General features: G+C 41.3%; 1 protein-coding gene across 3 annotated transcripts in view; it reads right to left on the reverse strand.

Annotated features, from left to right (window-relative positions):
* PHF20 (PHD finger protein 20) overlaps positions 1 to 17,792 on the reverse strand; it is a 112,573-nt gene that overhangs the window by 73,692 nt on the left and 21,089 nt on the right. For 2 of the 3 annotated variants that reach the window (XM_019655205.1, XM_019655207.1), the window contains exons 2-5: positions 13,854 to 14,025; positions 12,650 to 12,734; positions 4,188 to 4,267; positions 643 to 1,030 (exon numbers count right to left, since the gene is read on the reverse strand). In XM_019655205.1, coding sequence (XP_019510750.1) covers positions 643 to 1,030; positions 4,188 to 4,267; positions 12,650 to 12,734; positions 13,854 to 14,025 — 725 coding nt within the window. Of the gene's footprint in view, positions 1 to 642; positions 1,031 to 4,187; positions 4,268 to 12,649; positions 12,735 to 13,853; positions 14,026 to 16,594; positions 16,676 to 17,792 lie in introns of those variants that run through there. The other variant, XM_019655206.1, reaches the window with a different exon arrangement.

The following is a 17,792-nucleotide window of genomic DNA, read 5'->3' on the forward strand; positions in this document are numbered from 1 at the left end:
GCTGTTGCTCAGAGCTCAAACTCTTGAGCGAGCTCTTAACAAACTGAGCCACTCGGCCGGCCCTAAATGTCAACTTTTTTTAAGAGCTGTGCATTCTTCCCTAAATCTGTGCTCTCTACCCTTGACTCCTACCAATGAACCATCTCAGCTTTTTATTTATACTCAAAATTTCCAATCAATAATCACTCTCCAGAGCTCAATTTCAAAAGCACCCATGCCTTCCAGTGTTCTCTGGCCCCACCTCCTTTAGACACCCACACCTATTTTACTTCTCCTTTCCTCTTTCATGTCTCGCATGAAAACTGTAGTTCTTGATCCCAGGCTCTGTTAAGCTTACTTAAACTGAGATCATTTGAATAACCGCAAGCAAAAGGTCTCAGCTCATTAGGTTTTATCATATAAGCTGAAGTATCTAGTGAACAGCTATCTATCACCCTGGGAGCTCAGTCACAGACATGTTTCCCAACTGATGTTCACGTGGATACAAACCTCCCTTAAAATTGGGCTCCACAGACACAACTTGTTTTCAGATCACAGGACAATTCAAAGTCAGCCACAAAAACAAACGACTGACATACAGCAGTGAAAAAGAAGCACAACAGGCCACAGGACACTCTGGCAGAGCCCGCTTGGGAAACTCACCAGTAGGAGCTATGGAAGGGGGTCTGCCTCGTTTTCTTTTTGGCTCCCTCAAGTTTTCTTGTGGACTCTTCACAATGTCATTTTCCGGTTTCTTATCCACTTGAGCATCTCCAGAGTACTCTCGGTCATTTTCTGAAATGTTCTCCTTGTCTTCCTTCTCGTTCTTGGGAAGGCTTTTCTCTGATACCTTCCCCTTTTCAGAACAGATTAACTTGCCTTCCTTATCAGGCTGCTTGGGTCGCTTTTCTGTCTTTAAGGCTTTGTCCTCTTTGTCTTTCTTCACATTGACTGTGGCTTTTCTCTGCTCTTTAAACTTCTCTCGTTTATCAGGAGATGACGAAAGACTTTTGTGATCTGTTTCTTTAGGCCTAGCATTACCCACAATATTCTAAAATGAGCAAAATAGCGATGAAACACATTTTGTGATTAATTGAAAATATAAAATCAGATGGTTTTTTTTGTAAACTTATGAAGATAAACAAAGAAAATAAAAGAGGACATTTGCTAGGTCACATAATGGAAAGCTCCACTGAAAATTATCCACCCACACTCTGAGGCTTGAGAATCAACCCTAGGTTTAAAGAAAACAACGGTCATGTTCAATTCCTTCTGAGACAGAGCTATCTTCCTTATGTTTAATAAGTCACTAGAAAATAATTAAAGGGACAGACAACTACCCCAGGGACCTCTTGTGGAAAGCAATCTTTCTGTCAGAGGTGTTCTGACAAAGGTGTTCATGTCCCATCCTTCCCATCCCAAGCATGACTACACTGACCCAGGGCCTTTCAGAGGTCTGGCTCAGTTTGCCAGTGGATGCTGATTCCCTGTGTAGAGAAGAGCCCAAACTGATCACTGGAGGCTGAACAGGAAAGCTATAGAGACTTTCCAACCCAGAAAGAGAACCTTTGTTTTCTCTACTGGGCCAAGGCTATGCTCTGTCCAGCAAGCCACCTACTGTCTCTCTGAGCTACTGAGGTTTTGTCCATCAGGAAGAAGTACTACACCTTGATTACTTTCCTCCTAAATTACTGTCTTTAAAATTCACCCTAAAAATCCTGTGTCCTATAATGACTGTCTCATAATAAAGCCAGCTCTGCAAGCTCCGTAGTTTCCAAAACCACAATTAACTTTATTTGTCTATGTATATGTATATATACTTATTTATTTCAAGACCTCAGTCTCCACCATATCAGGTTCATATGAGGTCCCCAGCACCAAGCATAACTAGGCACAAGATCTTTGCCAGAAGCAGGAGGGAGTGCCTAAATACTCACTGAGTGAAAGTTTAATTTGTCCCATAGGGAAAAATAATAAACAAGGAGAATCCTTGTGGTTAAAGCCTAGACAGAAATATTTGTTCAAGTCCCAGAAATTTTCTGAAAGCAGTGAGGTTTAAGGATAAGCATTCCTCAGTAACTGCTGACAGAAAATAAATTGCAACCACCTGGGTGGGGGATGGGGGTGTTGGCAATTTGTGTCAAAAGACTTGAGTTTATACTTTTGAACTAGAATGAATTCCTAGAAATGGAATCTGCTAACAGAATAATCAGACTTGTGCACCCAAATTTACAAATATTCCTTAAACGACCATTAGGGAATTGGATACACAAAGTAGGATTACATATATACTACAGAATACTACATAGCCATTAAAAGATATATTCTCATCCAGTATTAAGGAACTTGGGCAAATGTTACTTCGTTAAAAGAGCAAGTTATAGTACAGTAATATGCTCCATGACTCCAATTTTGAAAAGAATATGTATATACATAAATAGTTCACAAAAAACACAGAAGGATATATATCAAAAAGTAAACAGTTAACAGCAATTGTATCTAGATAATAGGATGATAGTTTTTACTGTTTTGTGCTTTTCTGTACTTTCCATATTTTCTACAGCAAACATTATTTTTATAACTTCAAAAAAAGATAAATGTTTCTAAAACATAGTTTATAAAAATATTTAGGACAGTTTTAGTCCTACAGAAACAACCTCAATCTAGTCTAACACTATATGAAAAAAGAGCTTTAAAAATTGTCTGACAGATATTTTTAAGAAGTTTTGCTTTCTAAATGGCCAATACAGAACCCTAAATTATTAGGGTTGAAAAAAGCTAAGTCATTTATCCAAGCTACTAAGTCCTTCCGGAAAAGAAAAACAAGCAAGCAGGCTCCATGGGCCTGGGCCTGGGCCTGGGCTTGGGCCTGACCTAACCACCTGCCAGGTCTGAGATGAGGTGAGATACTTAAAGGCATCTGGGAAATGAGAACTGAACAGCACCCACAAATCCGTACTAGGTAAGGTGCCCAGCTCCAAGACAAAGCACCATGCATGAGTGCTATCAGTTTATTGAGTGCAGCAGAGGAAACAGTTGAACGTTTGTTATCTGGAGCACTGGACTTTCATTAGGGGAGGTCTGGATACAATCCGACAATTCTAAACAAGTTCTTAATATGGTCTCTACTATACTAACTAATTTCACGAACTGAACACAAAAAATGCCAAATTGAACCCTAAAATAATGTTTTAGGGTACCGTGTAGCTCCTTAGACGCCTGAGGGGCAAATGATCAAAGAGAAAACATATTCAGGGCTAAAGCTTTATAATTTTGTCAATTTTCTGGAGAGGAAAATCATCAAAAGGTAAAAACGTCTTGAGGCTACCTTTAAAGATATCATGTATCATGCATTATCCTTGGAAATCACTGAATATATGTACAGAAGAATTTACAAAAGTCTGTGATAAGTAGAAGCATTTGATGATCATAAGAAAAGACACAACAGGTTGCAGCATCACCAAATACTGTCACATCCACAACCACCAAAGAGGTGAGTAACAATTAGTAACAAGCAGAGTTTTTAAAAACATGAATATCCAAATTTTGATCTCTCTTTCCCCTCAACTACTTCATTAAGACATAAACATGAAAAAGATCAAAGGGGAAAAAAATCATGAAGAAAGTAGGCAACGCATCTAGATGGCCCATATACGTGTGCAGCATATTTCCAGCATCAATACTCAGGCCCTGTGCTCAGGCAAATATATGCCTGCGACAACAGGAAACAAAATTTTCAACGCAGGCATATCTAGCGCAAGTGTTTGCCAAACCCCACCAAACTGTAGCCCTGTAACCACGTGGCATGGTCCTGGGCTTGAAGACAAAGTTACTTAGATGAGGAGATACCATACTGAGATTTCCTCAAGCAGGTTAGCCAGTTCCCTGTGCAGCTCTTGGGGACAGGGCACATGCAGAGAGAAAAATAACCAGACATTTCTGAGAAAAGATGAGGAAAACAGAAACAGGTCATGGTGTCCAAGCATTTGGTGCTTTTGAAAGGAAGAATCTGTGTTAAAAGGAAATGGCAGAAAGAGACAAGGATTTACAATTTCTGAAAATCTGCATATTGCTTTCTGGTTAAATTGTGTCAGATAGAGGAAACAAAGACTTTGCCATCATCAACAAATGTAATGTCTTTATTTGCGAAACAAAACTATAGGGTTAGCATTATTCATACCACAAAGCACAAAAACCACATTTCTCACCTGGTCTTTGGAAAAAGCTTTGACATGAATATGTTTGACAGTCTGAACTACTCCATCATAAAATTTCACAGTGTAAGTACCTAAAATTCAAGAAGATATCATGATTTTAACTTGCAGTTTCATGAAAGTGACAAAAACTTTTCAAAGCATAAACACAAGGGAACTCCAACCACAATAACAAACTTCCGGAAATTTAAAAATTGAGAACCACAAAAAAAAATTAATAATTGAAAATCACATCAGTCTTACCTATATCTAAGACAATAATAAGTTTGCCTTTCTTTTTATCTATACAAATGAAAATCCATGAAAAAACAACTCATTTTTATGATGCTTCAGTAAAATAAAAAAATTTGCACTGAATTTAGATCAAGAACAAAGAGTAGTAAAACAACTGAGAATGTGAGGAAAATGAAGATTGATTTATTGATAGGTGAATTATTAAATTTTATCATTTAATCTTTATTTTCTGGGCTTAGGGATAATAATAGCTTTTAAACTTTAAAACAAACGTGACCATCTACTAAAGCTATAATATTTTTTAGAGGTTACATTTTTCTCAAAAACCATACAAATTGCCTTTACGTTAGAATATTTAAAAATGGAGACTTGGACAAAACATTAAATGATGCCTGTTTCATTACCAGTTTATTCCATTAAAAAAGAAATGTCCAACAAAAATCACTCTCCGCTAAAAAAAATGAAGCTGGACTTCCAAATAACCTTATCTTCCCAAATAAGGCACCCAACCACAAAAGTGCTCATTAGGTTGCACCCAAACCAACACTTTCAAACTTCTGTATCTCACAACCCACCGATGTCCCTTTTTTTTTGCCCCAGGGATTAAAAAAAAAAGGAATCATCGTTAATCTTGTCAAGATTACCAGTGAACCAGTGGTAATTCTATAATGGTTTACTTACCACTAGTAAACATGGTCAGTTTTTAGGACCAATTTCCCACTCAACAAGGAAGGAAAAAAAAAAAAATCCCGAAGGCTGAGAGCAGAAGAATGCAACAAGAAAGTTAAAAAAACCTGGCTGGTTGCCTCCTTCTTATACATTCTCTGCCCACCCCACCTCTCCTCCAGTCCTAAACAGGGCCCTTTCAATGGCTAGTCACCTCTATTAAAAGTCTTCCTCCTTAGTATTCAAAGTATTGGGAAGTCAGAAAAGTCATGACATATTTTTTCTGTTTTCTATGTAAAAATACGTCATGACTTTTCCGACGACCCAATAAAATGCAACCTGAGCCCAATTATTTGCCGAAACCTTATTTCTCATACCCACCAACTCAAAGTGACTAGCTACCTCCTACCCACTAAAACTGCCTTGTGACCTTTCTACCTCCCTATCTTTATCAAATGTTTTCCTGCCTAGAATGTGCCACTCATGGATCCTTAAGCCTCCCACCCAGATGACAATAGTTCTGTAAAAGCTTCCTGACTTCCTAGCTCCTGGAGATTTCTCCCTGCTGTGAGCTTCTCAGCCACTCATGTGGCACCTGGCCTGCAGAGCCTCACACTTAGGTCTACTTTAATATAGAAGGCAGATCCCACACCAAAGACAGGCTCTCCAAGGCCAGAGACCACATTTCAAACCAGTTTCTCTCTCACATAGCATCTGGCTCACTGCAGCTTGTTAGAAATGCAAGTTACCAGCCCCACCCACAATATACTGAATCAAATGCTCTGGGAATGCGACACAGAAATGTGTGTTTTAACAAGTTCTTCGGGTGTTCTAGTGCACGCTGAGGTCTGAGAACCATGGCATAGACAATTAGTCATTTCCTACTGACCTTTACTCCTAGTAATTATAAAATGAAGGTGATTATTTGTCACAAGAGTCACCAACACAGAAAGAAAATGGCTAGCACACAAGCTACATATTAAGGATATATAGTTGTGCTTAGATGGTTAAAACAAACATGATGACAGGGTACGGTAAAGGATTCGTGTGTAGATCAGGCAGCTCAGCAATGACTGCTGAGTAATTACAACAAACGTCTGGGTTCCTTCTTCCTGCCTAAACAGAGCAATGACAAGCAATGCCATGGGACTCTCAACAGACCCTGTTCCAGCAATCATGGGGCAGCTCTGACAGGCCTGGGGTATGGAGGTGGGGGACGGGGGCCTTCAGCACCCAATCTCAGGAAATGTTAACAATTAAGAGTGCCAACAAGCCACCCAAGCCTATACCTTCAATTATTTTATCAACAAAGGAAGTTCGGCATCAGCTCCATCAAAATGAAAACTGTCAATTTTTACAGCCATGTCAAATATCCAGAAGGACATCATTAAGTAATACTATCCAACAGTACATTTTCAGCTATTTGAGATCAATTTTGAAGGTTACTCTTGATAGCAGTCTCAAAAAGGATGCCTTAGATCAGCGGTTCTCAACCTTCCTAATGCCGCGACCCCTTAATACAGTTCCTCATGTTGTGGTGACCCCCAACCATAAAATTGTTTTCGTTGCTACTCTATAACTGTAATTTTGCTACTGTTATGAATCGTAATGTAAATATCTTTTTGTTTTCTGATGGTCTTAGGCGACCCGTGTGAAAGGGTCGTTCGACCCCCAAAGGGGTCACAACCCACAGGTTGAGAATCGCTGCCTTAGATGAAAGGTTGTGCCCCAAGTTCCATGATAAGTCTAAAACAGCTAGCATTAGAACCCAAGCCTGTCTGCTGACCTCTGACCAATCCTTCTGCCACCACCCCACAGTGCCTATACCCCCGTTTCCTCAGCCTCAAGTCCAAACCACAGACCCAGAGCACAACTGGCCACTTGGAAATGACCCCAACTATAGCCAAAGGTGCTCAGGGGCCACTGTCCTTAGATAGCAATATCCGACCCTGACCTTTTTTACTTCCAAAGGAAGTACTACAAGGGATCATCATCTTGAAACTTTCTCCCTTGATCATGCACACAGTCTAACTTGGACTTCAATAAATCAGTGGGAACAAAACAACACATCCCATGGACAACAGTGGCCTAGAGAAGCCCCAAATCTGCTTTAATGGTTCCATGTATAACTAAAAGAATGACTTCCCATGGACTCCTCCCATGGACGGCTGACAATAAAGCTCTCCCATGGCCATAAACAACATCTAACCAATAACATGTAAATGACAGAATTCAAAATAAGCGTGTCATCCTTAACACAAAGGCCTCCTGGCTCAGGCTCCCTTAAGAAGCCCCTGTCCTTACTCTGCCAGGTAAAGCAAAGCTTCCTGGCCTTGCCCATCTGGAAGTTAAGAACTCAGCATATCAGACGAATTATGGCAGTCAGTAACAGCAAGAGGGGTGCAAGGACCAAACCAGAGATGCAGAGCAAGCTCATCTTCTCAAGGACCAAGGGATACACAGGTCACTCTGGATACGACAGATTTCTGTTGCTCTTGAAATCTACCATAACTGTGACTCCAGGGCCTTTTCTCTATCCCATTCATTCTCTAAGGGTCAGAGAATTCCAGAATGCCATGGAGCGGGGACTCATAAAAGTTTTCAAACATGGTTTCTCAAAGTACTGAGGTTTCCACAGACGTTCCTCAGTGGGTGGGCAGAGGGATATGCTCCCGTCTGCAGGCACACTTTCCCTTTTCTCAGTCTTTTCTTCTTAGCAGTTTTTACATCATGCTCTTAGGTTCTGTGGCCAATAGTTTCAAAAAATGTTCATCTATTCCCATTTCTTCTTCAGTTTCTAACTGCTCAAGTGAGTCCAGAGCAAGGACAGTGAATCACCTACGATCACCAAGCAGAGACTGGACTAGAGACTGTCTCCCAATTAAGGCTATCAAGGCAGATTCCAGAAAGTACAAACCATCTGCATCCACCCAACCACCATCTAAGGTGCATGTGTGAATGAACACACACATACTACCTCAGTGAACACCTGCCCTAACTGACAATTTCTGCCGTTTAGAAAAACCCTGCTTAAGAGAGGCAGCGTGATACTACGGGAACTGCAGTTCAGGAATTCTGGGGTCACACAGACCTCCATTCAGATCTTAGCTCTATCATTTATGTATGTGCTCTGTAACCTCAAGCAGTTTTCTCATGTGAACTTAGTTCCTCATCTTTAAAATGAGGATGTTTGTGTGAAGAACTAAATGCGATCAGATATGGAAATTGCTTAGCAAAGGGACTGTCATAGAGCGAGGGGTGAATAAGTGGTTCTAATTATTATCATCCACCAAATCACTTTAAAACGGAAGCATAGGAGCATATCTCCCATCCATAGGAGATACGAGCTAAGCTAGTGCTAGCACGTGTGGGTCTAAATCTTCCTTTTATCTCCGTGCAAAGCTGTTTCACATAGTCCCAACATCCCCATATTTCAAATGCAGGATCAGTTACAGCATGAAGGAAACAAAAAATAGTAACTGTTTCAACCAGATTCTAGAAATAAGACCATTTACACAGAATCTCTCATACAGACTTCACGCGCTACGCTACATCAAAGAAATCGAGCCTGGGGTGGGGCGCACATGGCCTAAGAATATGCACAACCATAAGGAAGAGGGGCCTGATGAGCCCGCTCAGAACCACAGATCAACAGGAAGGAACAATTCTTCATTTTGTTGTACATGTGAACCTACTTTCAGTTTCCCCCAGAGAGACTGTTTTGCAGGGCAGAGTCCTCCAGGGCTGGGGGCACAAAACCCTGACAGAAAAGTGGCTCTGCCATGCCCTGTGTAAAAAAAGGGGAGCTACGTAGCCGCAGGAAAGAACAGAGGTCAACTCACCAGAGATGGCTTCCCAACAAAGGTTCGCTAGAAGCAGCATCCCATCTTTTACTCCAACACAGACTGAGGGTCTACGAAGCTACCAGGTGTGGCTGCCTTCACACTAAACGGTGCTTAACTACCATTGCCAACGAACCATTCCAGGTGAAAGAAGCTAAATAACATGGCATTGCCCTCCCCAGTTTCCAAGGGCTAAATGACTCCCTTAAGAATCTGAAGTCACTATTGAGTTGTAATTCAATCACACCAGCCTCCCAATGCCAGCAGCCACTGCTCTCCACTCCAGCTAGAGCCCCCCACCCACCAGACTGCTCAGTCAGTGCTCAGCCTCAGCAAAACGACCAAGGAGGTTAAGGGTGGCAAGAACACCAGACCAAGCCTTCCAAAGACAAATCTACAGAGTGTGACTTCGTTATATCCCCGGCCTACTCCTTGCAGCACTAACAAGACAGAATGACTTTTACAGGAAACAAAGGGGCACCGTGCCAGCAGAGCTTCCACTCAAAGAGCCATTAAGCTGTGGCAGCCCCTGCTACAGCTAAAAATGAGGCAGGGCAGAAAATACTAGGAAAAGAGAGAAACGAGGGCCCAATATCGTCCCTCCCAATCCTGCAAATTGCAATTGCTAGAACGAATCATGATGAACTAGAAACTGTCTGCTTGCTCCCATAGATAAAAATCTAGGGCCGGCAGAGTGTCGCGTTGGTTAAGAGTTGGCTTGGGACGCCAGCTCTGAGCAGCAGAACCCCTATTCGGATCCCACATTAGGGCCAGTGATGCTGCGTCCTCTACAGCTAAGATGCTGAACAACAGCTCCACCTGGAGCTGGGCTGCCATGAGTCGCCCGCGATGGCGTAGGCTGCAGTGGAGCTGCAGTGGGCTCCTGTAAGCTACCGTGAGCTGCCGGCAGCCGGCGTGAGCTGCCAAGAGCTGCTGTGAGCGGCCGTCCAGTGACCAGCAACCGATCCGCCTCACTGGGAAAGAGCGCAATGATAATACCAACATGGGTCAGTGAAGCGACGTCCTCCACAACTAGACTGAAGAACAGAAGGACAGCAACTTGTCTATTTCCCTTCCCCAATTCCCCAACGCTGCTTCCCTCCCACAATTCCCCAATAAAACCTTTAAAATAAAAATCTAACCCAAAGGCAGCACCTAAGGGGTCATAATCTCATCTCAGAATATCTGGGCTCCCACAAAGACTACCTTTCCCTTACAGTGCCACGCAGCCAGTTCCACTATCTTTCAGGACTTCCCCTCCCCCATGTCCCTTCTCTCCTCCCCCTTCCAATTCGTCTCCAGAACCAGTAAAGGTAGCAGAATAAAGAACTTCAGACTAAAGAACTCAGGAAAACAGGTTCTGGCAGAAATCTCCACTCTCTTCCAGTGTCCTTCAATGAACTAAAATTCACGGGACAAAATTTGGAGCTTATAGAACCCATGTATTAGGGAAGCAAATGACCTTTTTAGGAACAAACAACCAATACCTCAAGACCCTCCCTCCTATCATTTTAGCTCATGAAGGAAATAAACTAAAGGGCCGGCCGAGTGGGTCAGTTGATTAAGAGCTCGCTCAAGAGTGTGAGCTCTGAGCAACAGCGGTTCGACTCCCAGCCCGAGCTGAAATGCCAACAGGTGGCAGGATGGCTCAGCTAAAAAAAAAACAAAAACCCTAGTTGGAAATAAACTGAAAAGATTTTTAAAACGACTTGTAAAGCTCTTGTTTCCCCAGTTTAAAAGACATTTAAAAACCTTAATTAACTATGGCTGATAATGTGGCCAATGACTTTTAGTCCTTAAATGATATTTCAAAAGATTTCAGCCCCACCCCACACACAAAAAAAAACATTAACTGTACACTGGGGTCCCTCCCTGCACCCTTATGATTTATCTACACCATCTGCTCCTGCCCTGCCTCCTCCTGGTGGCTTCATCTCTACACCTACTTCATTCTGTCCTGAACTAGGTGGTGGTGTTTTCTTTTAATCCATGATGCCAAGCTCTGGACTCTGCAGATATTAGATGCAAACAGTAGGTTCCTAAGTGTTTACTGCCTCTACCAAGCCACTCCCCGCTCTGTGAGAAAGCGCCCAGGGCTCCCCAACCACCCCTCTTCCTCAAAATGCCCCTCCTTTGCTACTCCTTCATCCAATCACCTTTATCCCATTTCTGTCCTCCACGTGACTCTGGGACATCACTGGAACAAAGGAAAAATGCTGCTTCCTTTCTGCTACCTCCTTTACCTACAGGTACCCATGTTACTACCCACAACTTTCATCTCCTCTAAGGAGCAGCCTTTTTCTCAAGGAGGCACACCTCCAGTAGATATTATTCGGGGGGAAAAATAAGACTTGATCAGGATAAATCAACCTAACAGACTTTCAGGAACTCATCTATTTACATGAAGAACATCTGTATTTCATATCAGATTATTTAAATCCAGTAAGAGCAGAAAAAATTATTAATCTTGAAAATGACATTGAAAAAGTGAATTATATCTTTTACTAGAGGGATTTGAGGCAGTTTAATAACATATACGCTTTCTTCTAAAATAAGTTTTTAGGTTAATGTGATACATATGGAAAGTACAGTAGAGGATTTTATTTTGAACACAAGCTTATATAAGTAATTTAAGGAAACAAGGACCCAACCAAAAAGACTTAATCAACCATGAACTGGAGGATCAGTAACTGCAGACAACTTAGAAGATACAATCTTCCTTTGGAGAACTAAGGCAAGGGGGCCATGCTCCAAGGGTAACCTACATCCGGCACATGAGTTAACCTACATCCATTAACCCACACTGGTCTAACAGCTGGACAAGTGGGGGTGGGGCAATAGAGAAACTACATCTTCTGCTACATGCAAATTTATGTTCATTTTTAACCATTTCAACCTATTCCCAGACAAAACTTCTTGGTCAGCACAAGGTCCAGCATTTAGCAGGGGACTGAATAAGTACTTGAATAACTTCACTGAATGAAAAGTCAATCTGGCTTATAGTCACCCCTAAATAGTACTGAGAGGCCTAATGACCCTAAATATTCACTACAGAGATCATGGACATACCATAACCATCCTGGTAGAAAATGCTAAAGAAAAGGTGTCACTTGGACCCACAGTCTGTTGTCTGTGTCTAGATGCTGACCACACATATTATCTTCATAACCCTCCTCTTGCCTTTGTACTAGCGAAACGAACCTTCTTGGGTCACCGTCCCTGGCCTGACTCCTCACGTGTTCTAAACTCTGGCACAGGCATCGCAACTCGGTGCTCTAAATCCCAGCATTCCAATTTCAACTGGTAACTTTGATATTACAGACCACCCTCAATCACCTTGTATCCACCAAGCACATTTTTAAGAAATGTCTGTTGGTATTCATTTCTAGGCTATTCACAAATAAGTAAAATGAATATTAGGGGCTTATTTCATCAATTTTATTAGGAACTCCTAGACAGCAAGCACCTACACACTTTCCAGCAGAGTGACAAATGAACCATTGTTTTAGAAAACAATGACTAAAATTAAGAAGGCAAAGAATCAAACTAACCCAGCTTTCTCTCCATTTGTAATTTCTTCCAAACTCCTGACATAGTGATTTACTTGGAGAGAGGACTTCTAGGCAACAAATACATCTGAAAACATACTATCGAATCTAGTATTAACGCCCCCCTAAGTCATAAGTAAAAACAATTACAATTCGAATGCCTTACCATCCTTGTTAACAGCAGTGACTTTGGCTGGGTAAAAACGACAATCGGACCAGCAAGCAAGGACCTGCTCATTTATTTGAAATTCCTAAAAAACATGAAAAAACAAAAAAAATCCTGTTATCAATCCAATTTCACAGGACACACACAGAACCAGAATTCCTAAGAGTCTGGAATTCACAAGAGTGAGAAGGGGAGATGGTTATTGGGCTGGAGGAAGATATTTCTATTGTTCAGTAGTTGGAGTCAAAACAAAAGGGCCGGACACAGACTTTTCCCATCCTAGGAGGTGTGGGCAGTGCAGCACAGCACTGCTGAGAATCTTACCCTGTCCTTGAAAGTGAGTCTAAGAGTCCAGGACTCCCAGGGAACACACTCAGTCTACAAGCTGGAAGGAAGGAGGCTACTTCATTTTGAGGGAAAAAGCATTCATGCCACCTAAAGCCACCCACACTTTGAAAGGGTCTTTTGCCAAAGGAAGCACCCATTCATCTTTAATATTTCATACCTTGTTCCTAATACACAGTTTGCATTGACACATTTTGTAGAATAAATACTGAGCAATCAAATTGGACAACAGTGAATAATCCTCAATTGGGACAGGAGGGAGGCTATCGAGAGTTCAAGTTCCCTGGTCAGAGTTAAAATGGAAAACAAAATCCAGGGCTGGGTCAGATCCAAAGGCAGCAAGCTCTCTATAGACGTCTCAATGTCTATTAAAAAAACTCAAAACTTCCTCCTTTGTTCTGAAGTCAACAGAAGCTCCAAGCATGGTGATGAAATTTAGACAACAGGAATACAGTCCAATCAATTCCAAGTTTTTCAAGGGCTTATAAAAGACCTTGATGTGAAGCTAGCACAGTATTCCACATGGAATGGTAGCTTAATAAATGATCAAAGAGCAGATCAGCTTAATCAATGATCTACAGGGAACTCGTACAGTGCTGTAAAAGAGAAATGTAAGGTCCCCATTTCTCATCAATGCAGGCTCAACCAAATTAGTTTATGAGCTGACACATCAATAACATCATACAAGCGGATGACAACTGGGATTCTTCAAGAGCCCCAGATGCCCTGCGGATCTCAGGGTTGCAACTACAGGCCTAAATAAAGATTGGTCCCCAGCTGCTACTCATCAAAGCCTGGAACATAAAGTACCCAATGGCCAATCCCACTCATTAAAGAACTTCCCAGGTCTGTTACTCACAGAAGATCCTTCCTCTTCGTGTAAGCCCTCTTTCCTCAGCTGTATTTTCTCTAAAGGGCGTAAATAAGGGCTGTCCCAGCAGAACCATTCATCATAACGATGGTTCCAACGCTTGAAATGGATGAGTACTTTTCCTTCTTCGTAGTCAATATCTTCTATGTGAGCTGGATACCTGAGTCAGAAAAAAAAAATTAAAATGTCTTTAACATCCACCCAAAATATCTAAAACGGTATCCTTCCAAACCTCTTTCCAAAGGAGTAGGTTCCCAAAGTACCCAATAAATACTACCATTTAGAGGCTCTGTATAACTGGGTCAAATCACAAATTATGGAAGCTAACAGACATGGGATTCGAACTCCAACCTTGATACTCCTTAGCTTATGAACTATTAGGTTAACTTTACAAAGTTCCCTCATGTGAAGTGGAGGAAGGATGCCAGCACACTGGGTTGTAGTACAAGTTAAACAAGATGACAGATACACAAGACCTGAGCACAAAGGACACAGGAAGTAAACATTTAACAACTAGATTATATTTTACATGTTCCAATAAATAAGAATGACCATGCAACCCAGACTGTATTAGACAGTCTCAATTTTAAGGATTTTGTAATCCATAAAGTGGAATACCATGTAGTTGTTAAAAAAGAACAAGAGATCTATGCTATGATATGGAAAGCTCTCCCAAGATGAGCTATTAAATGAAAAGAGCAAGGTGCAGAACACTATGTATGGTAAGCTAGTGTTTGTTTTTTTAATTAAAAATAAATATTCGTATCTGCTTAAATATGCATAAAATATTTGGAAAGATAAACAAGAAACTAACAATGGTTACTTGTGGAAGTATGGTCAATTCAGTAGATGGAGTCTTCCAATCTCCATTCCACCCTCCTTCTAGACTGAGAGCTGGGAAAAACCAACAACTTATACATTTCCCTAGCTCCCTTACAAATGGCAGTCAAGGTCACGGAGACCTATGGGTTTGGAGGCAACTACAGTGGCCAGACCCAGAGCTCCAGCGCAGGGCCTCTCAAGCTTTCAGGTAATAACACATTCTCGTGGCATCTTGTTAAAATGCAGATTCTGATTCAGTAGGTGGACCAGGGGCCTTAAGAGCTTTAAACAAGCTCCCAGGTGATACTGGTATGCTGGTCTCCAGCAGCAGGGGGCTAACATCTAGTCTAGTCGCTGGCTTTCTGATTGTCAAGCAGTGGTGGCGACAGCAGTGGCAGTAGTGACTTCCTGACCTACAGGTCACAGCTTCAGTGGTGGGTCCTTCGAGCTGATACTCTAAGAGCAGCCCCCTTGAGCCCCACTCCTCCAAACCCATCCAACAAACAATTTTCTAAGTACCCAATTGCTTGTGTTAAATCCTGTGGTTAAAGTACCCAGAGTGATTTCTGTTTCCAGCATTTAAACCTGATTGATACAAGAGGGAAACTGGGTATGGGGACAGGGAAGGGCAAAAGTGAGAGGGAGGCTTTTTGCAGCACACCTTTCAATACTTTTTCATTTTTCAACATATAAATGTATTTATTGCTCATTCCCAAAATAAATAAGTGGTCAAAAATAAAAGAAAAATAAATATTGCATGCAATTGGTCTATTAATCAGACTGCTGTTCTAGATTGAGAAAGTTTAGATTCTACCAATATTTTCTCCCTACAACTTGGATTTGCACCATTTCTTTCCTTTCTTTTATCCAGCACCTAGTACCCTGCTGTCCTAATAAATATGTGCTACCTAAATGAATAGGTCTGCTCCTTGTGTCTGTACACTGTGTCCTCTTCAGTCTTACACTAGTATCTATCCTCCAAGGCAGTTTGCTTGGCGATAATCTATCACAATAGGTTGCAGATACTGGGCATTCAATAAATGTTCAGCATATGAATTCCACTCTATTCTTCCCAAAGGTCACATGTCAAGTCAATTCTTCAGTACTGAGACTCTCAAGCTCCAGCTACCCATTCCAATTTCAGTCACCCATCACTTCATGTGGGTATTTCTCACACAGGACTGATAGGGTATGCTTTTCAAAATTCCTAATGGTACTACGCACACATTAGTTGCTCAAAAAATATTAACAGAAGGAATAAACAGCCCTGAAACTAGTCTCCCTACCTCAATCCAACTGACATACAGCTGCTATCAATACAAGATGTCTTGACAGTAGAATGGCTAATTGTTCGATCTGGTGAACTGGGTAGTACAATTGTAGGAGACAAAAGAGGGTTCCTCTCTGCAAAATGGGGAGAAGAACATGGATATCTCAATTACACTCCTCTTGCCCTATCATTCATTCAGCCTGCCAGAGACTGGTGAGTCTCCCTAAAATAACACGACCTGCCCTAACACACTCCTAATTCAAAGCCCTTTCTTTAATGGTTTACTATCTCTAGCAATAGTTTTCAAAACAGGTCTTTGGATCAATGCATAAAATTAATTTTTCTTAGAACTAAATTTATTTAACTTACAAAACTTTTCTTTATACAAAAATCACATTCTTTCTAACATTTTGGTGCTTAAACATATTTTTTAAATTACAACAATAGTAACTGTTTGTTTTTCATACCCTTACTAAAATTATACAGCCATTAAAAAGAATGAGGCAGCTCTCTATGTACTGATTTTAAAAGATTTCTAAGAAAAATGGGGGAAAAAAAACAACAACTCAAGATTTAAAATGGTATTGAATGCACTACTCTTTATTTGGGGGAGGGGAGAGAGCCAATACATCCATACCTGTTTTTAAATGCGTGGGCTATCTCTGGAAGGATGATCAAGCAACCCGGTTTGCCTCTTGGGAGGGGAACTGGATAGTTAAGAAACTGGAGAGGAAGTATGAGACTTATTTTATTCAATGTATATCCTTTTGTAGGTTTTGAATGCTGTACCATGAGCATGTATAAAAAGTATATAACTATATACTTATTTTAAATATCCTTATTTGGCAAAATAAAAAGTTGGCAACCTCAGGACAAACCCCCAATTCTTCTGGACTTGCACTGCTCAGTGCCTTCTAAAGTCTGGTAGTGTGGATCCACAAAATCAACTCCAAATTCCTAGGCTAATGACTCCAATGCGCACACTTGGAGTCTGAAGGACTCTCGGGGCCCTCCGCTAGCCTAAAGCTTCTTCCTCATTCAAAACAAGTCCTAGGGCACGGGCATCCCACTACCTGCACATTCCACAAAACTCTCCAGGAGGATCAACAGTAACCAAGGAGTCGGCAAGGTTTCCTAAGGAGAAGGTGGTTCTCCCTTCTTCTCTAAAGTGTGACAAAGATGCAAGTCCCTCATGGAGAATGGAGAAACCCAACTGCATTTCAAAGAATAGACAACTGATCTTAGAGATCAACCCATAAGACTCGGTGGATCACAATTGCTAACTGCCTTGGGGACAGCTCAGCTTCATCGGTCAACAGAACTTTGATCTGGGGAGTCAACTGCAGGTCTTGGAAGGGATTATAAGACATATGTGTGCTGGCCCCTGTCCTTATGGAAAACAAGACACATGAACCAATTTAGCTTTAAAACTGTTAGTGGGAATCACATGAAACTGCTGATAATCAACTGCTTTTTACCTACAAAAATACTCATTTTATTTGGTTCAACCTAAATATTTGGACAACTATAAGGAGAGCTGGAGAAGATGCAGCAAGATTAACAAAAGAGAAGACAAGATTGGTATCTGTATAAGCAAAAAAGTGGAGAGAGAATTTCCAGCTTCAACATGTAACAGACACTGATGAGACTCTAGTTTCCAAACTAACACTGCAACTGGGAGTCACATTTCTAATGGAAATATTAGCCAGAAAGGAGCAGATATTGAACACCAAACTGATAACAAAAGTTAGCTCTAAGGAGGGGAGAGGAATTGGAAAGGGCCAAGAGACTTTTGCTTGTAGTCCTAATTTTTATATGGATTTAGTTACATAATA

The sequence above is a fragment of the Hipposideros armiger genome, unplaced genomic scaffold (genome assembly GCF_001890085.2).
Source record: "Hipposideros armiger isolate ML-2016 unplaced genomic scaffold, ASM189008v1 scaffold_238, whole genome shotgun sequence".
NCBI classification, from domain to species: domain Eukaryota; kingdom Metazoa; phylum Chordata; class Mammalia; order Chiroptera; family Hipposideridae; genus Hipposideros; species Hipposideros armiger.